This window comes from Eleutherodactylus coqui, chromosome 4 (genome assembly GCF_035609145.1).
Source record: "Eleutherodactylus coqui strain aEleCoq1 chromosome 4, aEleCoq1.hap1, whole genome shotgun sequence".
NCBI classification, from domain to species: Eukaryota; Metazoa; Chordata; class Amphibia; order Anura; family Eleutherodactylidae; genus Eleutherodactylus; species Eleutherodactylus coqui.
This window is the reverse complement of record NC_089840.1, coordinates 95,726,534-95,751,710: the sequence shown is the minus strand read 5'-3', so window position 1 is coordinate 95,751,710 and position 25,177 is coordinate 95,726,534. Positions and strand designations below refer to the sequence as shown.

The 25,177-nt window shown below is 43.4% G+C and overlaps 1 protein-coding gene across 4 annotated transcripts in view; it reads right to left on the bottom strand.

Annotated features, from left to right (window-relative positions):
* The window catches only part of LOC136625582 (arylsulfatase D-like), a 34,131-nt gene extending 28,395 nt beyond the window's left edge, over window positions 1-5,736 (bottom strand). For 3 of the 4 annotated variants that reach the window (XM_066599890.1, XM_066599893.1, XM_066599891.1), the window contains exons 1-3: window positions 5,169-5,300; window positions 4,897-5,031; window positions 4,077-4,198 (exon numbers count right to left, since the gene is read on the bottom strand). In XM_066599890.1, the coding sequence (XP_066455987.1) occupies window positions 4,077-4,198; window positions 4,897-5,031; window positions 5,169-5,200 (289 nt within the window). In that variant the 5' untranslated portion in view covers window positions 5,201-5,300. Of the gene's footprint in view, window positions 1-4,076; window positions 4,199-4,896; window positions 5,032-5,168; window positions 5,301-5,673 lie in introns of those variants that run through there. The other variant, XM_066599892.1, reaches the window with a different exon arrangement.
* Window positions 5,737-25,177: the final 19,441 nt, after the last annotated feature.

Sequence of the window (25,177 nt, the reverse complement as noted above, 5' to 3'; positions counted from 1 at the left end):
GTGAGTGAGGCTGCCGAGCTGCAGAGCCGCCACCAGGTTACAGCCGTTGTCACACACGACCATGCCCGGTTGGAGGCTTAGTGGCGCAAGCCAGCGGTCGGTCTGCTCTGTCAGACCCTGCAGCAGTTCGTGGGCCACGTGCCTCTTCTCTCCTAAGCTGAGTAGTTTCAGCATGGTCTGCTGACGCTTGCCCACCGCTGTGCTGCCACGCTGCGCAACACCAACTGCTGGCGACGTGCTGCTGCTGCTGACACATCTTGATTGCGAGACAGAGGTTGCGTAGGAGGAGGAGGAGGAGGGTGGTTTAGTGGAGGAAGCATACACTGCCGCAGATACCAGCACCGAGCTGGGGCCCGCAATTCTAGGGGTGGGTAGGACGTGAGCGGTCCCAGGCTCTGACTCTCTCCCAGCCTCCACTAAATTCACCCAATGTGCCGTCAGGGAGATATAGTGGCCTTGCCCGCCTGTGCTTGTCCACGTGTCCGTTGTTAAGTGGACCTTGGCAGTAACCGCGTTGGTGAGGGCGCGTACAATGTTGCGGGAGACTTGGTCGTGCAGGGCTGGGACGGCACATCGGGAAAAGTGGTGGCGACTGGGAACCGAGTAGCGCGGGGCCGCCGCCGCCATCATGCTTTTGAAAGCCTCCGTTTCCACAAGCCTATACGGCAGCATCTCCAGGCAGATCAATTTGGCTATGTGCACGTTTAACGCTTGAGCGTGCGGGTGCGTGGCGGCGTACTTGCGCTTGGGCTCAAACAGTCGCGCTAGCGACATCTGGACGCTGCGCTGAGAGACATTGCTGGATGGGGCCGAGGACAGCGGAGGTGAGGGTGTGGGTGCAGGCCGGTAGGCACTCGTGCCTGTGTCCTCAGAGGGGGGTTGGATCTCAGTGGCAGGTTGGGGCACAGGGGGAGAGGCGGTGAACGGCCTTCGTCCCACCTTGTGGGGTGCTTGGCCATCATATGCCTGCGCATGCTGGTGGTGGTGGCTCCCCAGCTTATCTTGGCGCGACAAAGGTTGCGCACCACTGTTCGTCGGTCGTCAGGCGTCTCTGTGAAAAACTGCCACACCTTAGAGCACCTTGGCCTCTGCAGGGTGGCATGGCGTGAGGGGGCGCTTTGGGAAACAGTTGGTGGATTATTCGGTCTGGCCCTGCCTCTACCCCTGGCCACCACACTGGCTCGGCCTGTGCCCACACCCTGACGTGGGCCTCCGCGTCCTCACCCGCGTCCACGTCCTCTAGGCCTACCCCTCAGCATGCTGTATTACCAGTAGTGCAGAAACAGAACGCTGTAATTAAATGTGCCACTTATTGGCCTGTGGTTGGAGGCTGACTTCGCTTACGGAACACACAGCAGAGCCAGGAAAGAATTTTGCGCAAGCCTGTTGTAACACTTAGCTGGCTGCGTATGAATTAGGACAACTACCCCCAGCAGATACCCAGTACACTGAGGACTGTCACAGGCAGCCCAAATAGATTTTTTTTCCCAAATGTTTTTGGAAAGGCCCACTGCCTATATACACTAAATATGTCTTCTGTCCCTGCCTCACCACTACTGGCCCTGGACAATGTAAAATTACTGCAGACTGTTTCACTGTGGACAGGAATACAGCGGTGATGTAACAGGCAACACAGAGGCAGGAAAGAATTTTGTGCAAGCCTGCTGTAACACTTAGCTGGCTGCATATGAATTAGGACAACTACCCCCAGCACAGACCCTGTACACTGAGGATGGTCACAGGCAGCCCAAATAGATTTTTTTTCCCAAATGTTTTTGGAAAGGACCACTGCCTATATACACTAAATATGTCTTCTGTCCCTGCCTCACCACTACTGGCCCTGGACAATGTAAAATTACTGCAGGACGCAATGCTCTGCACGGCCGATATACAAAAAAAAAGTGCAACACTGCAAAAAGCAGCCTCCCCACTACTGCACACGGTTAGATGTGGCCCTAAGAAGGACCGTTGGGGTTCTTGAAGCCTAAAATACTCCTAACGCTCTCCCTATAGCAACTCCACCAAGACAGCACTTTCCCTAAACTATGTCAGAACGCATCTGAGGCGAGCCGCGGGAGGGGCCGATTTTTATACTCGGGTGACACCTGATCTCGCCAGCCACTCACTGCAGGGGGGTGGTATAGGGCTTGAACGTCGCAGGGGGAAGTTGTAATGCCTTCCCTGTCTTTCTATTGGCCAGAAAAGCGCGCTAACGTCTCAGAGATGAAACTGAAAGTAACTCGAACATCGCGTGGCACTCGTCTCGAGTAACGAGCATCTCGAACACGCTAATACTCGAACGAGTATCAAGCTCGGACGAGTACGTTCGCTCATCTCTACCTATAACCTTCTCCCGGTCGAGATTATACTGTATGCAAAATGTCATGTCAATCAGTCATACAGTTTGTGCGTGATGCTCCAACAAACAGACACTGACAAATATAAAGAAGATATAATATTTATCTGCCCCAGTAATCGCTCAGAGCTAGAATCATCAATCACCGAGCTGAATGACAAAGTTTGGTGTTCTCAGGCTCCATCGATTCTACAATAGTGTTGTTTTTTTTGAAGATATACATTCTTAACAACCAGATTCATTAAAAAAAACACATTTTAAACCAGTTGATTCCAACAGTTACTTGGATTTTTTCAGTTGCCATGCCAAGAGATGCAAGACTAATGTTCCCTGTGGAGAATTTAAAAGATTCAGAAGGAATTGCTCCTGTGATGAAGTTTTTTAAAATCAGTCAAAACTTTTAAAGCATTGCTGTAGGGAAAAGGATTATCAGGAGGATATTATTCAATCCTCATACAAACAAGTTGAATCAGAGGGGAGAACAGCCAGCCTGCAAAGATTCAACACCAATTGGGAGTATAATACAAAGGCACTGATCTCCACCCATGTCAACTCCAAACATTCAGAACACAAGACAATTATTAAAACCATTGGAGTATTCTACATGGGGACCCATATTTAACAGATAAACTACCTGAACACCCCACCATCATTTTTTGGAAAAATAAAACATTTAAGAATATTTTAGCGCCCTGAAGAGATTTTAATTAACAGGGTTGTCCGGTTACTGGATGGCCTCAATAGGACCCCCTGTATTAAAATAGTAAATTGAACTATACTTACCACTCAGAGGCTGAAGCTCTGCTGTGGTCCCGATGATTGCTGTGACAGATCATATCACAGTAATTCAGGCGACCATTACAGAGGTTGCAGCATCACTGCTCACATTCTGAGCACCATGATACTAGTAGTTCAAGAATATGATGCTGCAGCGATCACCTGTTTTCCTGTGACATGATCAGTCACAACAAACACCAGGACCACAATGGTGCTGCAGCACTGAATTCTGGTGGCCACAAAGGGGTAAGTATAGTTCACTCTTTTATTTTAATAAAGGGCATCCTATTGAAGCGGGATTGTCCAGGAATCAGACAACCCTTTTAATATTTACATTTGCATTCTGATTTTTTTGCAAATATGTCCAGGTCCTAGAAAGCTAAAACCTAGTCTAAAACATTTCCAAAATGCCTTATTTAGCTATCTGGCAAATTTGGTACAGATTGCTCCAGTTATTTGGCTGTGCTTAAAGAACAGACAGCAGAATTTCTATATATAATAATTAACAGGCAGGTATCTTAAGTATGTAGGCAGCAGCTGAAAGGGGTTTTCCAGGGAAATACTATTGCTGACCTATCTTTAGGATAAGTCATCAATAGTTGATTGGCTGGTGCCCACCGCTTGGGACCACGGCCGATCAGGCATGAGCTGTCAGCACAGCAGTACACAGGGGTTTGGAGCGGAAGCTGCTGCTTTGATCCCTGTGTAATGGCTGGCACAAGCAACTTACAAACGCTGGCCTCTATTCAGGAGTCGGAGCAGCAGATTCTGCTCTGTACCCCGTGTATTGCATCACCGATAAAGGGCACCCAATCAACCGGTTGGCTGGGGTCCTGAGCAGCGGACCCCAGCTAATCAATTATTATTGATGACCTATCCTGAGGTTTTTGCACTGTCATTATCCCACTTAAGGATAATTGAAGAGTAGATGATATTTACTTACCAGACCTAAGAGCGTACCGTCCTGTCATAAAAGCCGCTCTGCTTGGTGTACACAATCGTGCAGCTGCAATGTGTTGGGTTAATTTAACTCCATCATTTGCAAGTTTGTCAATATTAGGTGTCCTTCAAAAAGAAGAAACATGTAATTTTCTTTAGCTTATTGTATAAATGGTTTCCATGAAAAAAAAAAACTTCCTCACTGCATCAAATATTCTCCTGATATGTAAAACAGTAGTATCAAAGTTCAGCAGTTCCTCCTATATTGATGAAATCCATAATTCTAGTACCATATACAATGCCTAAAATCACATAACTGCCATAAAACAAGGCTGTGCATACAGTCCTCGAGAAGCAATCACTTCCTACACCTTTCTATCTTTTATCATCATGTCATTTTGAGGTTCACAATTCTGCACTGATTCTGTGCAGCTCCATTTACCTTCCATAGAGCTCCAAATCCCCCTCATATATAGTGTGAAATGATAAACTTACAGCTGCCTATAGCTACCTCTAGGATAAGCTGATGACTTAGCTCCATACTGTTTTATTACCAATTTTAATGTATGCAGCAAGCTCCACAGCTCCCTCCAAATATGGTGGCAAATATGGAGCTTCTATTAGGAAATCACCGTTCTAAAAACAAGAATCAGATAATGAACATTTACTTCAAGTGACAGGAGAAGCCATTGTTATACATGGTATATGTCACCAGTCCAGAACACTTCCTTATAAGCTTAACATTCCTTTTTACCATCTCTTTGAAAAGGTCACACTAATTACAATAAGAGTGCTTAAATTATATTTTAAACGTGTAAATGTACCTTATTGTGGTATTTCCATAGCATCCAATATCTCCAATGCCAAGATCATCAGCAAGCATTAACACAAAGTTGGGTTTAGAGTTTGATGCCCCTATAAGTGCGTCACCGGCTAAATGTAAGATAACCAGAAAAATCCTAAAATAGACAAAGACAAGTCACATAAATACATAACATTCCTGTTACTACAAGTTCCAGATACTCTCAGAAGTCCATTTTCATTTTACAAAGTACATAGGAATCATACTAGTTAGATAATATTTGTAACCACTAACATTTTTAGGATCCAAATAGCAGAACTGATCATATATCCAGTTTAGGGAGCAGATCTCATTGTGGCGCTCCTTCAGGCATCCGTACCTACTTTAATGTTGATCTACCATGTACACGTGAGTTGTAGCAAACTCTGGAAAGGCAAACATTTGTTTGCTCTATTGCTTGTGTCTTGCAAGGAGGGTACAGAGAATTGCAAGGAGGATACAGAGAATAGCTAGGTGTAAACTAGTGTATTTTGGGGCCATGTACTGTCTGTGTAATTCCACAGAAAGCACATAACCCCACTATAGTCTATGAGGCTATTGTTATAGTAATAATATATGTATTCTATTGTATATATCTTTCTATATGTTTCTCACAGCAGCCTAGGTAAACACATATATAAGTATATATTCCTTCTTAGTAAATAACAGCATCTAAATGATTAACTTGTTCAATATTATACACTGGCAAGTATTAGATTGTTGTGTCCTATCTTCAACACACAGTTCTCAGCTCTCATACCATCCTCCTCTCACAGATCTTTCTCACGAGAGTGCTCTGGGGCCCCCACTTTCACATTGCTTAGGCCATGCAGGAATATTAATAAGTCTATTCTCTGTCAAGTTTTGTTTATAAGAAATCACATGTTTTATTAGTAACACACCTTAAGGCGTTAACATATGTTAGTCATTGCAAACTAAGCCAATTATGAGTTGTTATGACTTTGGGGGGGATGTATTTCTATTGCTGCATCATTTGGGGTATATTTGTGCCATGATGTTAAATAACAAACCAGAAGTGTACTGATGTTGACAAACTTTGCGTCAGACTCAGTGACTCTGCATGCATGCACTTTTCATAACCAATTTGGAGCAGTACAGTGAAGTCAGAGGGATGTGATTTATTTCCCGTAACGTATGGCATCCAACCTCAGAACAACAAGTGGGTTTGTCTGGAATCACGAGTCCAACCATTAGGCACAAGGATTGGCGGACGCAAACAATGGAGACAACATATTCTCCCATCCCCATTGTACGTACCGTCATTTTGAGTGCCAAGTGTTGGGTAAGTGAATTCGCGTAAAGGGTTCTGATTTATTTTTACTAACCGCTTGTCTATTGATGACCCCTGTTTGGGATTTTGCTATATTGTGTTGCTTAATGAAAATTGCTGCTAGACATCAGATAGCTGTTATCATCGTCAGTAGTGTGCCCTGGTTCCAAGTTCTGATGGGTACTTGATGCATATTTGAGAATTAGAATTGTGTGCTCTCAAGGTTATATTTGAGAAATAGAGACAGCCTGCTGCTGGCATGATGTCTGTATGGACGTCTGATCTCAACGTTATATTAACTATTTTGAGCATAAGGATACAAAATAGTTGACAGTAAAAGCCAGACCATAGGTGTCACTTTGTAGCCATACTTAATGAGTGACGCTAACTGTAGAATTGATGATGATAAAGATAAGATGTTCACAGCAGGAGAGAAAGTGCAACATGTAGACATGTACAGAAAATGAAAAGATTGAAATTACAGGATGTGTCCCAATGGACATTTAGATGAGTAGTTTTGGGGAAAAAGATGATAGTACAGGTACTTTGTCTGATAGAGGGCTGCTCAAATTTGCAGAGGCTCAGTGGAGAATGTCTAGGCAGGCGACACAGTGAAATATAGTTGAAATTGAAAGATGGCAATTGTTACATGTGCTTTGTGTGTAAGACAAAGAAGGCCAGCCCTTCTTCACCATCTGAGGTTTCCACCCTGGACGTGTCACAGATGGTGCCTCCTCCCTATCGTCCCGCTCTCAGATGGTCGTGTTGGCATTGTAGCCAACAGAACCCTGCTTGACATGATATGTGTCTAGTGTGTAGTGCTGCTAGACACTGCCCCTTACCAGTGCCCAGTCAGGCCATGCATCCAGTGGCCATTTCAATGCCATTCACGCCCCCAGTGGTCATTTTAGAATCTGCTGCAACAATACCTTTGGCTGCCGCCTAAGCACCATTTTAGCTCCACAGCAGGCACAGTCAGGTTTCTCACCTCCTGCAGATATACTTTTACCTGGCATCCCAATGCTTGCATCGGTAGTAGTCTCTGACACATCCACACCGCAGGCAGTACAACACCAATCATAAGTGCCTTCTCTGAATTGAGTAGGAATATTAGAAACCCCACCATCCCGGCTGCCACCCCTTTCCCCCGACTATCTCCCCTGCAGCCTGTGATAGCACCCGGCCGGCATTGGCCAAATTGCCTGCGCATCTAGTTGTTGCTGGAAAGATCTGGAGAACCTTGTCTGCTCCAAAGCAAGGGGAAAGGGGGAATCCTTTTACCCTCTTATTCATGCAGTCTGTACAAAGAAAGAAATTGTACCAGCAGCACCAATCACATACCCACTCTGCATCAGGCTAAAGGATGCAACAACCAAAGAGGGAAATCCAAACATTAGTTCCCACAAGGTATCCAGATAATGAAAAAAGGCTTTCGCAGCATGCAAAGGTGCTAAATATAAATAGAATTTATTGCCCAACAACACTGAAGTGCAGCAACATTTCGACCGTGAGGTTAATGCAGAAACTGAGGAAATTTTTTTTTCTTCTTCTTCTCGCACCTTGAAAATTATGGTCCAGTTTTTTTTTTCTTCTTCTTCTCAGCCCTGGGGATACCAGACTATACTAAGCCTCTCATGCTTTACTGTACAGAAATTAATAGACACACTGCAGCTGTTCTCACGTAGGGTCAGACTGGTTGGCAATGCCCCGTGGCATATTACTCAGCACGCTTTGACCCTGTTGCTTGTGGTGCACCCTCTTGTGTTAAAAATAGTTGCAACAGGTCAGACCATGTTGGAAAATGTTATGAGATAGGTTTCAATTTTCCTGTGACAGTATTCTCCTCCATGATGTCATGGCCATACTGACACAGGTTCAGCTCAAACATTTATCCACAGCATGTCATCTCGCCTACAGTGCGCTCTACTCATGCCATTAAACGTGTCTATTCAGCTCTGAACTACTGCCACCATGCTGCATCTCGAAAAGGAGGGGGTTGGGGGATACTTATTTGATAGCTTTGCTTTTAGCTGCTGATACACATGACCATAAGCTGATATATAGCCCAGCAGACATGGGATTCAGTCATGTTGTTGATCAGTCATTAGACAACCCTAATTTTGCACTCTTTGTGGATGGATCGAGGCTCGGTCAAGAAGGAAGGTTTTATACAGGTTCTACTGTGCTCTCCTTACATGATGTGGTCAAGGACAAACCCTTTCCATCTCACATGTCAGCTTGAGAAGCCAAATTGTGAGCTCTGAAAGTAGCATGAAGCATGCCCAAGAGAACATGGCTAACATCTACACAGACTCACATTATGCCTTTGGCATTCCTCATAACTATGGACCCATCTGGAGAGCGAGGTCATTCTTGATAGCAAATGGAAAACCAATTAAAAACATTAAATGTGTACAGGCACTGATGGAAGCCTTCTTGTTGCCCAAGATAGTGGCATGAAAACATAACAAAAGCCCCGTCCAAGGATGGTACAAAAGAGGCAACCGTAAATCAGCAAACTGATCAGGCTGTAAAGACAGCCACACAGAAGCCAAGACTTGATCCTTCATGGGGTTGGGGTGGTATAGATACCTTCTCAGATGCTACCCCAGGTGGATTATGACCTGTTGATTTAGTTACAAAAGCAGGCAACAAAGGGGGAAAAAGGAACAATAGGAACCAGAAGAAGGGGCAGAGAGACACCTGGAGATGCATGGATGATATCCAACAAGCTCAGTCTTCCACTGACCCTCTATCCCATCATGGCTCCGGCCTCTCATGGAAATACACACCTGTCAAAAAGAGCTATGACAGATGTGTTCACTAGTCACTGCTATCCACCAGGATTTAGCATCATGGCAGCTAAATACACACAGGGCTGCCTGATTTGTGCAGAGCATAACGTGGGTAGCTCTGTACAGACTCCCATAAAGTGCATCCCTCGTCCCGACTACCCATTCCAGCATCTTCAAATAGACTACATCCAACTGTCAAGGATGGGCAGGTACGAGTACGTTTTAGTCCGCCTAGACCTCTTTTTAGGGTGACCAGTCAGGCCCACCCGCTCACAATTGCCACTGTCAAAAACTGATCTTTGAGGTGGTATGCAGGTACGGTGTAACTGATGCACTACCTTCATGGGAGAAGTGATGCAGGAATGAAAGAAAGCATTGGGGGTAGAATGGGCCTTTCATGGTCTGTACCATTCACAAAGCAGTGGTAGAGCAGAGAGATTAAATGGTACCTTATAAAACAAAATCCAAAAGGCCATGGCAAAGCTCAATAAACCATGGACGTAGTGCCTCCCCCTGGCACTCTTCTTCAGAACACACCTCAGCCCGGAGAGCTGGTCTGCGCATGCAGACCTCAGCGGCGCGAGCACGCCAGAGCGGCTCCATTGAACACAGCAGAAGACCGCACAGCGCAAGCGCGTCTAAATGGAAGGAGAAGACAGCGTTAGACGGCACCATGGAGACGAGGACGCCAGCAACGGAGCAGGTAAGTGTATAACATCTGTATGGCTCATATTTAATGCACGATGTATATTACAAAGTGCATTAATATGGCCATACAGAAGTGCATAACCCCACTTGCTCCCGCGAGACAACCCCTTTAAGTAGTCTTCTAGTAAAGTATTATGTTGGTCTGAATAATAAAGACTATTGAATATGTTGAATTACATTTGTGGTATTATGTTTCCTCTTAAAACTTTCCATTGACTATTCAATATCTCTTAGCTACAAAGGCATATGTATGATAGACTAGTGTTTCTCAACTCCATTCTTCAAGTACTTACAATGGGTCATGATCTGAGGATATCCTACAGAGGGAATACCTGTGGCAATTTCTGAGGTGCTCACAATTACATCATCAGAGAATTACTTAGGAAATCCTGAAGACATTTCCTATTGGGGTACTTGAATACTGAAATTAAGAAAACTGCCATAGAAGCTTCCAATTGAACTGTTGTGTGAAGAAGGGGGTTTACTCAAGCCAAAAAGTTAGCAGATGTTAATAGCAGCGTCTACTTCAAATGATCAGAAGACGGTGAGGGGGCAACAAGTTCTGGAGCTTTCTGTTTGCATAGTGGGCTTTGCTAATCTTTGTATACCTCACTTGTGATTGCTTTGTTGTTCTCCTCTAGCCTCACTGTAGTACAGTATGTATCATGTCCAATAAAGCATTAAGGGGGTTGTCCAGGGAAAGCAAAACCCATATCCTGACTTGCGGTGTTGGGTCCTGAACTTCCAATCCAGTTGTGACAGTGGCTCACAAGGTATGCACTCTGCCTTTTTCAATCAAGTCATTGCAGGGAGCTGTCTTAGTTATTAAGAAGGACAGAACAATCAACCACCTCCGATGATGTTACAGGCACAGCCAGAGTGCATAGCACATGACCTGGTGTTGGAACCGGACCAGAAGTGTGGTTCCAATACTGCAGGTCTATTTATGTTATGAGACTGTTTTAAAAATGACATAGCTAAACCATGACACCTCTATAAGAAGTAACATAATACTAGTGGAACGAAACACTGCCTATGTGCTCCTGGGACCTGTAGTTCTATGGATTTTCAGAAGTCCACCTTTACGGGTGAGGGATAATTGTGCTAGCTGGGTGTGGAGTTTCTCCAGCCAGCCAATCTCCCCTGGTCTGCTGCACATAAATACCAGCTCCTCAGTTTACAGGATGCTAGTCATTTTACTCAGTTTTAGGGCTCCTGTCCACGGGCGAATTTTTACTGCATTCCCCGTTTCATTGCGATAATCCGGCCGCAGGGAACGCTTTTCCTAGCATTGCTATGGAAAGCGCAGCTCCCCTGTCCACGGGTGGAGAATCATTGCGATTCTCCAGTCGCGTCTGGCAATTTGCAGCATGCTGCGAATTGCCTCAATTCTCTGTAGTGAGCCTATCTGACAGATCGGCTCACCATGGAGATCCATCTGCTGGCTCCTGCCCGTGGACAGGCAGCCTTACTCAGTCTCTGGTATTCCCTCTCAGAGCTTGGTGTAATGCATGCTGGTCTGAAGTGTTTCTCTCTCCTTCCCTGAGAACGGCCTGGGCACCAGTTGTCCCCATCTGCATCTTATGCAGACCCCTCTCCCCTTCCCTTTGACAGATGCGGCCTTCAGATATCTGATGTCACGTATGGTCAGACGGTTAATTCCAGACACTGTTCCCTTTATGTCAGCATGGTGGCTGACTCTCTTTCCCCTTGGTTTGAGGACTCTTGGACTAGCTATGGTTTACTAGCTGCATGCATGACAGTTCTGAGTTTGGTACCTGTTCTGTATGGTATGCATTTGTGTGTTGGTGTGAACAGCGATGTGTTTTGTATGTCTGTGCAGGTGGCCAGACGTGCTCTATGTGCAGTCCTGTTCTGTGTGATATGCATGACCTTGTGTGTTGGTGTGAACAGCTGCATGTTTTGTATTTCTATGCAGGTGGCCAGACATGTGGTGTATGCGCAGTCCTGTTCTGTGCTGTATGCATTACCTGGTGTGTTGGTGTGGACAGCAACATGTTCTTAGTGTTTGTGCAGGTGACCGGACATGAAGTATGAAGTGCCATATTCAGTGTGTATGAACAGTGTCATGTCCTGTGTTTCGTACTTCTCTCCAGGTTCCTAATCAGGGATAGCCAGGTCCCTGACAATGGGGCCGTACTTATTAGGGAACCTACTCCGCTTTTAGGCAGGTGTGCCCCACTTTCCCTGATTAGTAAGGGACAGGTTTCCTTCGATCTTTGCCTGGAGTGCTGCAATTGGTCCTTGCAAATGGGGTGTGTGTTTGCAGTTTTATTAGGGCACCATCTTGCGTCTGTGCTAGGCATTGGTGCTTTGTGCGCCCAGCGGACGTAACACCATGCTTCCCTTCTTTATTAATGCCACACATAGCAGATCCCTACATAAATAGGCTAGCTGCAGAACCAGATTTGTTATATGAAATCGCTCACTGTGATATCATAATATATAAGTCCTTTGACATAGGTCTGCCAATTAACCTATTACATTACCTCATTCAGACAGGTGTTTTGTACCCGTGTATAACTGTATGCTAGGGAAGTCTCGGTGTTACATGTGCAATACAGAGCTGCATTGTGCCATAGATCTGTATAGTGCTGTAAAAAGGGAAATATCATATATACAAAATTTAAAAAAAAAATCACAGAAAACGGCCATACTGATGCAAGGGCAGACATATACACCATGTAAGCCCTAAAAAGCAGACGGCCAGAATGCTAAACGGAGGAGCAAGAAACACATGAGGACACTGATGAGTCAGCCACTCACAAAGCCTCCTAAATATTGAGGGGGCGGCTGCACTGCTTGCTTCTTTGACTCAATAACTCAGCAAATTTCAAAGTGAAGTTATTCTAAAAGATCACAGAGTTTTAAAATAACACACACATGGGGGCGCTGTGCAGTTCTGTCCCGGGTTTACAAGCAGCATGAACCCAGTGACAAGTTCCCTTTAACAAAACCCCCCCAAACTGAGAATATCTGGATGGAATAGTTGATTGAAAGCCCAGTAAGGGTGTATTCACACGTAGCAGTTTAGTTAAAAAACAATTATGTGACTAAAAATCATTTCTGTTCATCTGATTAGGGATGATTTGGGGGCAAGAACTTAGATTTTCGTGAGCATTGTTTGAAAAAGACATTTCTGCAACACGTCTTTCACCTGTGAATATACCGTATCCTTAAAATATTCGAAAATATCATTTTCCTGTCAGTAAGCTGGTAAGACAATGCTCCAGCAGAGTGATGTGTATTCCAATAAAAACTTAATTGCATTTCTTGGAGTAATACTGGCAGCCTCAGCGTTTACATGAACTGACGCCTCCGGTTGAATGAGGGGACAGTGAAGTCAGAAGCTGCTGAACCAATGAAACTGCAGAGCAGTGGAATCCAGGAAGCAGCACAGGATCCAGCAGAAGTGTAAGTTCTCCGCACACAAAGAACTTAAAACCTCTTAGTAGTTCTATCACTGTAGTAATATACAATGGAAATATTATTATGAAATATAATATGGAACCTTGTTGCTCAGGCAAATCTTCACTTCTGCCCTGCAGCATCTGTGTCATATTACCGCCACTTAAAATTGGTCTCTATTAGAGATGAGTGAGCATACTCGCTAAGGGCAATTACTTGATCGAGCATTGCCCTTAGCGAGTACCTGCCCACTCGGGAAGAAAAGATTTGGCTGCCGGCGGCGGGCGGGGAGCGGCGGGGGAGAGCAGGGCGGAACGGAGGGGAGATCCCTCTCTCCCCCCCACTCTCCCCTGCTCACTGCCGCAACTCACCTCTCACCCGCGCCGGCAGCCGAACCTTTTCCTCCAAGCGGGCAATTTTTAACTCTCTTCACACAGAACACAGAGACAAAAGTGTCAGCAATGTGGAATTTGACCTCAGTCATGCAAGAAATGTTAATTCCAACAGTCAAATAGAGTCGTATCTACATGGTAATAATCATTACCACATTTTCCTTCAGTGTAGGATGAAGAATGGGCTTTACAAGAAGGCACGGGTAAGTATTATCGAGGCACTATATGTACATGAAATGTTTGTAAGGTGCTCTTTGCAAATACTATAAATATAGCAGGAGGGACGCACATAGTAAATGGGATGCTCCATAGTAAAGATAATATTATACCTTTTACAAGTGCTGATAGACACCGTCACACTCTGAACCTCCTGCAAGTAGTGGTGCTGATGCCCCCATACCATTTTCATGACTTGATCGCCCTGGAGGAGAACAACAAAGCAATGACAAAATTACTGTAGCAAAACAGCTAGAAGTGGGACAAGGACTTTAAGGCTAGGTACACACTGCCATAACTGCAAGTTGCACCCAAGAGATTCAAGTGCAACTCACGTTGGACAATACACATATACCAGCCCATGAGCTGTCCTATATATACAGACACACCACTGGCATTGGTATATCTCATCCATGAAATGGTCAAGAATAGGACCTGCCATGAGTTTTTTCACACAGAAAATCACGTCTATGTATATAGTGTATAGCGTCATAGACTATAGTGGGGCCATGTGTTGTGCGTGGAATTACACAGACAGCATGGGGCCCCAAAATATACTATGTGATCAAGACCGCTGTGTCGGTGGAAACGCCTGATGTAAGCCAGATGCCTGCTGTTTTTAAAGAATAAAGTATTTTTCACACGTTAGAGCCGACACTTTGTTTCCCTGCTTGCTCATAAATACTGGATGGACTGCCGGTGTGTCTAGAGCTCCATGCGTTTCTACGCTGGTGAACCTGACTTCTCCGTTGAAAAGGGGGTGAGCATTTGTTTTCATGGCTGCACACCAAAATACACCAGTGTACTCCTAGCCATTCTCTTTATCCTCCTTCCAAACAAGAAAAACAGTAGAGCAAGCAAATGCTTGCCCAGAAGGCTCTCCACAGTTTGCTACGACTCACATATACATGGTAGGTCAACACTGAAGGAGATGTGGATGACTGCAGGAGCCCCGCAATGACATCTGTTCGGTTCTGTTCTGTCCTAAATGTTTTAGTGGCTGCAAATATAATCCAACTAATATCATTCCTATGTACCATGGAGGATGAAAATGGGCTTCTATGAGCATCTGGAACTTGAAGTAACATGGACTCTGCCATGTATATGTTATGTAATTCCATGTATTTCTGTGACTGTCTGTTTTAGGATTTTTCTGGTCATCTTGTATTTAGCCGGTAATACACTTATAAGGGCATATATTGGATGCTATGGAAATACCACAATAAGTTACATTTACACGTTTAAAATATAATTTAAGCACTATTATTGTAATTAGTGTGACCTTTTTAAAGAGATGGTAAAAAAGAATGTTAAGTCTATAATGAAGTGTTCTGGACTGGTGACATATATCATCTGTAACAATGGCTTCTCCATTGAAGTAACTGTTCACTATTGCTTTTATGTTTTTAGAAGTCTAGTTTCCTCATGCAGGGGAACAGTTATCCACTGGACAGTTAATAAAGATAAGGCACTAATTTTAGTGTCCTGCCCCCCCCCCCCAACTCCCCCCCCCCCCCCCTCCAAAAAAAAGGATTGATGCGTCCGTGAAATTTTTGAAGCTGTAGGTGCTTGAGCAGGTTATTATGATTGTAATTACGATCATCTGGCAATTCACAGTAAATGCTGGTAATGAGTTCATTTCAGTATCTGACCTATAAACATTAGAGATGAGCGAACGCGTTCGTCCGAGCTTGCTATTCGTGCGAATATTAGGGTGTTCGGGATGTTCGTTATTCGTAACGAACACCATGCGGTGTTCTGGTAAATTAAACTTTCTTCCCTGAGACGTTAGCGCTTTTTTTTGGCCAATATAAAGACAGGGAAGGCATTACAACTTCCCCCTGCAACGTTTAAGCCCTATACCACCCCCCTGCTGTGAGTGGCTGGGGAGATAAGGTGTCACCCGAGTATTGAAATCTGCCCCTCCCGCTGCTCGCTATGGATGCATTCTATATGCGCTCAATGGGGCCAGCGGCAGCAGCGCTGACCCCATTGAGAACATATAGAAGACAAATCCTTCTTCTCTGGCACAGCTGTAACAGCTGTAGCAGAGAAGAACGATGTTTGCCCATTGAATTCAATGGAACCGGCAATACAGCCGACTCCACTGAATGCAATGGGCTGCCGGCGATCGCAGGATGAATGGTCGGAAAGGGGTTAAATATATAACCCCTTTCCTGCAATTCATCCAAAAATGTGTTACACTAAAAATATATACCGGCGTATAAGGCGACAGGGCGTATAAGACGACCCCCCAACTGTCACCTTATACGCCGGTAATACAGTGGAGCAAAGAATAAAAAGCATTACTTACGTTTTTAGATGATCTGCGGCGCTCCTGCAGGCTGTCACTCCCTCCTGGTCCACGGCAGACAAGCTTTCTCCACGAAAGACTTTAAATCCCTGCCTCCAGAAGCACATGTGCCTTCAGCCAATCACAGCCAATGACAATGATGTCATTGAATGGCTGTGATTGGCTGTGTTTCTGGAGGCGGGGATTTCAAGCCTTGAAATCCCCGCCTCCAGAAACACAGCCAATCACAGCCATTCAATGACATCATTGTCATTGGCTGTGATTGGCTGAAGGCACATGTGCTTCTGGAGGCAGGGATTTAAAGTCTTTCGTGGAGAAAGCTTGTCTGCCGTGGACCAGGAGGGAGTGACAGCCTGCAGGAGCGGCGCAGATCATCTAAAAACGTAAGTAATGCTTTTTATTCTTTGCTCCACTGTATTACCGGCGTATAAGGTGACAGTTGGGGGGTCGTCTTATACGCCCTGTCGCCTTATACGCCGGTATATATTTTTAGTGTAACACATTTCTGGATGAATTGCAGGAAAGGGGTTATATATTTAACCCCTTTCCGACCATTCATCCTGCGATCGCCGGCAGCCCATTGCATTCAGTGGAGTCGGCTGTATTGCCGGTTCCATTGAATTCAATGGGCAAACATCGTTCTTCTCTGCTACAGCTGTTACAGCTGTGCCAGAGGAGGACGATCTTTATGCTGACAGTGGGGGGGGGGGGGGGGGGCACTCTTGCCGCTATTGTGGCTTAATAGTGGGACCTGTGAACTTGAGATGCAGCCCACCATGTAGCCCCTCGCCTGCCCTATCCGTCACTGTGTCATTCCCATCACTTTCCTGAATTGCCCAGATTTTCACACATGAAAACCTTAGCGAGCATCGGCGAAATACAAAAATGTTCCGGTCGCCCATTGACTTCAATGGGGTTCGTTGTTCGAAACGAACCCTCGAGCATCACGGGAAGTTCGTTACGAATAACGAACACCCGAACATTTTGGTGTTCGCTCATCTCTAATAAACATGCATTAGTTGTAATATTTAGCATTCATTATGGTTTTTCAATGTGTCTGCAAAAATGTCGGTCTGGAATTTTCGAAAAAATTCAGGTTAGCAATAAAGCTTTGTATCCGCCACGACTGTGGGGAGCTATGGAGCTGGCTGAATATATCACATTCCATAATAAAACAGTACGGAGTGATGTCATCAGCCTATCCTGATGATGGATGCAGACAGCCATAATTTTATCATTTCACACTGTCTATAGGAGATATTTGGAGCTCTGCGGAAGGAAAATGGAGCTGCACAGAATTTCTGACTTAAAAATGACAAGACGGTGAAAATTGATTGATTTTCGTGGACTGAATGCGCAGCCTTTTTTATGGTGGTTTTGTTACTGTAAGCATCGTATATGGTACTAGAATTATGGACGCCAACATTATAGGAAGCAGCACAGAATTTTGATACTTCTCTCGTACATACCAAGAGAATATTTGTCTCAGCGTGGAAGATATTTTTCATAGAAACCATTTATATAATATGCTCAAAAATAAAAAACTATTTTTTTTTCTTTTTATAGGACGCCTAATATTGACAAACTTGCAAATGATGGAGTTAAATTCACCCAACACATTGCAGCTGCACCATTATGTTCACCCAGCAGAGCTGCTTTTGTGACAGGACGGTACGCTCTTAGGTCTGGTAAGTAAATATCATCTACTCTACAATTATCCTTAGGGAACTTGTACATGGACAATATTTCTGTCCGATTTATGGATCAAAAAATTTGTCCGAGAATCGGGCAGTAAGAGCACCCATTCATGTCTAACTTTTTTACTCAGACTAATGCCTCTTTCACACAGGCTACAAAGTCATTGCTGCAAAATCATCGCTACAAAACACATGTATGTGAAGCCCGTGGTTTCCAATGGGTTCTTTCAGGCTACAAAATATCTCTCCTGTGAAAGAACCTATTGGAAACCAAAAGCTCCACATACATGCATTTTGTAGCGATGACTTTGTAGCCCGTGTGAAAGAGGCCTTAAAGTCAGAGTAAAAGAAAAATTGCATGTTCTATTCTTGTCCGATTCTCAGACAAATATAATACATGTACATGTGTAGTGTCCCATACATCCGACGGCACGCTGTCCATGTACTAGCCGAAGTAAGTTGCGCACGAAAATATTGGGCATAACTTTAAAATCATCCATGTGTATGTAGCCTGCTGTTGAAGAATGACAGTGCAAACAGAGTAAGCCGCTCCTCGTGATAACATCCAATATTGTGCATGTGTAGGAGACTTGAGCCTGTCAGCTAACTCTTTAGGGTGCATCGTCTCATAATGCTACACATTTATTTGCAGTGCTATGGAAAACCACTGATGACACATAGGGACCTTTCACGAGGGACACAATTACTTCACAGGTCGCAGCCAAATCTGCAGCTTCTGGATTTCACACCGAAATTTGCAGGTCTAACTGCTGATTTTGATACGGAATTGGGGGCAGATTTTAAACCATTTTCAATTTCGCATAAAAATCCAGAGGCAGCTTGCGGATTTTGGTGCAGAATGTACTGCGGCTTGCGGTGTGTCACGCAGCCATTCTGTCCAGTGTGAAATGTCCCATACATGGCCATATTTACAATTCATGCTGCCCTATGTACTTTTAGCTCTCACTTCCCCTATTGATAAGTGAGGTCTGCTATCTGCACACTTCAGATAGCTGCCTGTTAACATTCCTATATTGTGGCGCTATGTTCTAAGGCCCCTTGTATTAAGCTGCTAGCCACTCATTCCCCTTTTACAGTGTGTTGCCAGTTGGCGATGGCCCTGTCAGGGGCTAGCTGGCAAATTTTAGCTTGAGGAGGCAAGCACACAGCTCTGGTTCATGAGTAGTGGCCTACTAGAAGGTTAGTAAAACATGGATCGATAGATTTTCATTGATCCATGCATATCGGTGTGTGGACACTGTATCGATACACACAAGAAATAGATCGCAGCATGCTCTTTCTCGACACGACCGTATCAGGGCTTGTTTTTTGCGTGGTGAACTGTAGCTTTTATTGGTGCCATTTTTGGGTACATAGACTATATTGTAAAACTTTTATTATTTTTTTATGATCGCAGGGAGAGAAAACGCATCAATTCTGACATCGATTTCTTTTTTTTTACAGAGTTAATCATGCAGCATAAATGACACAGTACACTTTTTCTGCAGGTTCATATGATTACGATGATACCAAAATTCTTATATTTTTTTTATAGGTTTTTCCACTTTTCTGCAATAAAAACCCTTTTATCGGGAAAAAAAATTCTAAATTGCTGCATTCAAAGTCCTATAACTTTTTTATTTTTCCATTGACTGAGCTCTGTGAGGACTTATTTTTTGTGAGACGAGCTGTAGTTTTTATTGGTACCATTTTGGGGTACATATGGCTTTTTTAATAACTTTTATTGCGTTTTTGAGAGGCAAAATGCTAAAAATTAGCATTTTGTCTCAGTTTTTTATAATTTCTTTTTACACTTTTTTGCCGTGCAGGAAAAAAAGCATGTTCAACTTATTGTACGCGGTATTACGGACAAGTCGATATGAAATATGTGGGATTTTTTTTATGCTAATATGAGAAAAAGCACAAAAAATGTTTTTTTACATTCTTTTTTACATTTTTCTTTTTTGTACGTTATTTTAAAATTTTTTTTACACCATTTGTCCCCCTCTGGGGGACTTTCATCATACCACTGATGATCGCTATGATAAGGCATTGCAGGACTTCTCTCCTGCAATGCCTTATCACTTGTATAAGCGATCATAGGCAGTGGTAATACAGGACAGCTGTAGGTGGCGTCCTGTTACCATGGCAACCAGCCGGGCTCTCTACAATGACATCTGTGAACCCTCTGTGAACCCTTGCCATGCAGCGATCTTCATAGGTGGTGGCAAGGAAGGGGTTAACAGCAGGGGTCGCATCTCCTATGCACCCCTGCTGTTGCAGTGGGAGGCCAGCTATCAGTGACAGTGGGATGAATTCCGCTCTGCACTTTGGAGACCTTGGGTGAAAACCTTTGTCATAAATTCCTGTTTTTATTACATCATGCACTGTATTTTTCGCTCTTAAAGATTCACTCCCCCCCACCCACCCAAAGTGGGGTGAAAAAAGTCTGAGTTTTGTGACCATGTCTGCCGCTCAGTTTATGTTGATTGTTGGGTCAGAGATTATACGGTAAATTTATATACAGTCAGTTCGATAATATGTCTAGGTTCAAATATAACCAGAAAACATTTTAAAGAAATGAAAATGTGAAGAAAATAAAGTCATACCTGCTTTTACTGTAATTTCATTGTGTCCCTCCCTCCCGCGCAACGAGGAAGGATGGTACTAATTATCTTTCCAGAAATCAATCACAATGTATGTATGCAAAAACAGAACCAAACTGTTGGACTTCATCCTGGAGATGAGATGGATGGATGCAGAAATCCCTCTACAGCCCAAGTCAAGCATTCAAAACACCCTAAAGGAGTGGTTCCCCCAACCATATTTGCTCCTGAAACCAGAAAGTGTAATAAAAGCAATCTCTGAGTTTGTCCCCAACTCTTTGAGGATAAAGCTCCCCCAGGTCGCAAAAAAGGATTGCATCATTTTCTTCCTAAAAAGTGAGTTTTGGGTTCAATCCATTTAAAACAGAAAAGCAAGTTTATCCAAGAACAGTTTGAAAGGACGTGCTGTTGGCTGTAGCTACATCTGCAATATAGCTTTCAGTCCTGCTGCTATGAAGTGCAACAGTTTACATGCCCCAATGGAGCAACGATACTTGTTGAATTCTAAATATCCAAATTTAGCCCATATTGGTTCTTTCAGACAAAAGGTTGTCAGATGCATTATAGTGTTATTGTGGTTTCACAACCAAAAGACCTGATGGTGATACAAAATTGGATTTGGTGCTTTACATTTGAAACAGTTTGTGGTTGTATATATATCTATATAATATCCCTTCGTCGGGGTTAAATAAGATCTATGACTAATTTGTAATCTCATTTCTAAGAATCTAACAGAGAGCAAATATTTATAAGCAGAAGTCATTGATTTTAGAATCCTTGCAGGGGATAATCTGTGAACTACTTTCTATATCCAGGATATCACCCAACTCTTGCATTTACAGTTGGACCTATACATCCTGGAAATCAAGACTTGTACAGTTGTTGGTCTAGAGAGCCAAGCGTTTCCTATCAGATCCCAATCAAAGTCTCAGAACTTTGGTAAAAGTTGTGGGATAGAAATGTCAGACTTGTAGATAGGAAAAAAATGGATTCGTATCTCAGCAAACTTCTGCCTCACCTCCTCATAGGACAAAATACATTTCTCTTTTTTATGCAGCAATTTATCTACAGAGTCAACCCCCTGGGTAGTCCAATCGTAAAACATCCGGTATGAGCTATTACTTAGAAAATTGGGATTCCTTATAAAATACAAGTAGATACGTGAGGGGATGCGTGGCTATCACGGCACAATCTATTCCATGACTTCCATACAGTGAAAATTAAAGGGCTAATAGTTTCTGTATAGGGAGGTGAAGGATATTTGGTAGTGATACTGGGAAGGACATTCTTTGTTCTAAAACTATATTTGTGAAATTTGATAGTGAATATATACCAGTTCTAAATGCTGCATACTTGTGGTGCTAAGTTATAGTCCTTTATGGGGGGGAAATTAATTCCTCCATTGGATTTGGGGTTTTGTATCATTTTAAAAACTACGCAGGGCCTTTTTCCACCCTATATGAAAGTTCTATATAAACAGGTGATTCCATCTCATCTTTTGGTTTTAAAAGTATGGGTAGTGAATGAAGGAGATAAGACAGGTGAGGGAACTCAACCATCTTGAGTAAATTAGCTCTCCCTAAAAAAAAAAGAGTGGGAAGTTCCTCCAATAGCCTAGGTTTATTTCCATTTTTTATGTAGAGACCTATGTTCATTCTATATAACCTAGAGGGGTGTTTAGCGACACGTATTCCTGAGTATTGTATTTATTTTTTTTCCATATGAATGGATATTGGGCCGTGCACAGAGGTATTGCTGTTTTTTGAGTAGCAATGCTTCAGTTTTGCTTAAGTTTAAAGTGTAACATAAAAAGCTACTAAGGTTTTCTATTTCTTGTAATAAGTGTCAGGATGTCTCTTGGGTTACTAATCATTAAAAGTACATCTGCAAAGGCCGCTACTTTCAGTTCTAATTTGGCTCATCGAATACCTGTGAAGAGCAATGTAGATATTAAGTGGAAAAGTAAGGGGTCTATGGATAGATCAAAGAGGAGTGGCGATAGGAGGCATCCCTGATGGGCTCCCCCCGGAATAGGTTGATTGACGATGTATTCAGTCCGTTGATGGTGAGAGCAGTGGTGGCTTCTGTAGGTATTATATTTATGTAGTTGGTAAAACATCGCCCAAAATCACGTCCTTCCAATGTAGTGTATAGGAAGGGCAACGCCATTTTGTCAAATGCTTTCTCAGCATCTAAAACTTGAAAGCATTGTCACTGGTCTATCGGGGGTTGGAGCAACTGTGGTTGCTGCCATCGCTGTTCTAATATTTTTAGGAAGTTTTGTTCCCGTTTGAAACCCTTTTGTGATGTGCTGAGTATTGAAGGAAAGAGATTGTAATCCATCTACTTGTATTTTAGATAAAAACTTTTAGCCTTGGTTAAGTAGGGCTGTGGGTCTATAGGAGCTTCGGTCAGTGGGGTCTTTATTCGATTTGGGTAGCACAATAGTTCTAGAAATCCCAAAGTCGTTTACCTGGGTTCCTTGCAGATATATCGCATTGTAAAGTTTGGTGAGCATTGGTACTAGGTATATTGTAAGTATTTTGTAGTATTCGGCCAAAAAAACATCTGGCCCTGGTGTTTTCTGCCCTATTGATGTTGCCATTGCCCTGTGCAATCCCTACTCTTGTATCTCTACATCCAGCATTTTTGCTTGTTCTGTGGTAAGATAAGGTATCCCAACCTTGTCCAGAAAAGTGTGTGTCTTGCGTATTAAATAGATCTGCTCCATAGAGATTTTCAGAATAGTTATCAAACATCTCTGCCACCTCATCAAGGTCAGTAACAAGGTCACGTGTGGTAGGGTGCTTCAGAATCAGTTTGTGGGGTTTCCATTGCTTGGTAAGTTTGGCTAATAAGCGGCCTCTTTGATTACCCCATCTGTAAAAATTTATTCTTTGTTAGTTGAACGTGCCAGTGTGTATATGTTTTATATGAATGCGCAGTTTGAGAGTCTGCATGTTCTTTCTATGAGATCAACAAGAAAGCAAGTAATTTGGCAAATTCCTCACAAAAAAAAATTGGGAAACATAGCCTATAATATGTCCTCAAATAACAGCCTTGGGGGTCACAGCACTATGCTATCCTTATGTTCCTTGCTGTCATCTACATAATTGTTCCAGCAGAGCCTCAGATAGTTCTGAAAATCCTCAGACTGTCAAGAATATGGAGATTCACAACGTATCTGGCAAACGCTGGGAAGGGACTAGCTGAAGCTCCAACAAGACAGGTGTGTGATCAGAGAGGATGATTGGGTGAATTGCGCATTGATGGTGGCAAACAATGAGGAGGCACAACGTAATAATGCGCAGTGGAGCAACAAGTATATTCCCTACTATTAGTGTTAGATCAGCTAAGTTTCTGTGATCCCTGCGATTGACTATCAATCCCATAATGCATCAGTGGTTACAAGTGGTTGTGTGGCAGGGCAATTATCCTGCACGCCATTAAAGACACCCAAAATGATTAAATAATGTGTCTTGTATGGTTGTAATACTTGAAATAGAGCAGAATAGAATGTTGATTGGTTGCTGTTGGGGGCATATATGTTCAGTATACTTGGGAAACTATGTTTATGCACAATATGAAATAATAGCAGATCCTCTATTGTAAATTATGTTCTCCTCTGAATCAGAATGGCTACATCTCAGGCTGCCAATATATGTGATGCTGTGTGACAAGAATCAGTCCAGGGTGTCCGCATGTCACCCACTCCCACTTCTAATCTACAGTGCATTTCCTGTAGATAAAGGTTAGGTTTATACAGTTTTTTTAAGTGTGTACTTTTTTTTTTTCATTAAATAGGAGTAAGTCCCACTACATTCCAGGGTATGAATCGTATAGTTGAGGGCATTTGGAACTCATCTGTTACTATTCTGGTGGGCATAATTGGATAAATGGCATAGAATACATAGCCTCCATAAACCTCATGTTCGTTGTTGTTCCTTTCGATTCAAGCAAGCCACAGGCACAACAAAACATACCGTACTGTGCAGAGAGTGGTCCGCATCCTTTGTCACTCAGATGTAAAATTGTTTTTCGAGGGCTAAGCAGGTCTGACTAAAAGAAAGAAACAACGTAACTTTTAACTATGTTATCATTAACAAAACATATAAAAGTCGCCAAATCCAGGTAGTTCAAACTGTAGGTGCGATAGTTATTAGGACGCCCCTCCCCACGTTGTCAGAAATCAGTCCCCAACATCTAATTGTATGCGTCTTTGAGCCTCTTCTAGAGTGGCAAATGTGAGGGTGCCGTTTCTGTCCTGAACCTGTAGCTCTGCAGGGCACACAAGCTGGAAACATGTTCTTTTCATGCAAAACACAACAAATTGGACTGAATGTTTTAAGTTTGTGTGATTTCAGCTGAAAAGTCCTGGAAAATAATAATTTTCGTTCTCTGAATTGATAGGTTGCCTTGGCACCTACATGCTCACAGATTTGCTTCTTTAGTTGCCCAGTGCATGTATTTCATATAATCGTACAGTTGGAAGGGACTTCCAGGGTCATCGGGTCCAACCCCCTGCTCAGTGTAGGATTCACTAAATCATCCCAGAGAGATTTGTCCAGCCTTTGTTTGAACACTTCATTGAAGTAGAACTCACCACCTCTCGTGGTAACCTGTTCCACTCATTGAGCACCCTCACTGTCAGAAAGTTTTTCCTAATATCTAATTTGTGTCTTCTCCCTTTCAGTTTCATCCCATTGCTTCTAGCCTTTCCTTGTGCAAATGAGAATAGTGCTGATCCCTCTGCAGTGTGACAGCTCTTCAGATATTTGTAGACCGCTATTAAGTCTCCTCTCAGCCTTCTTTTTTG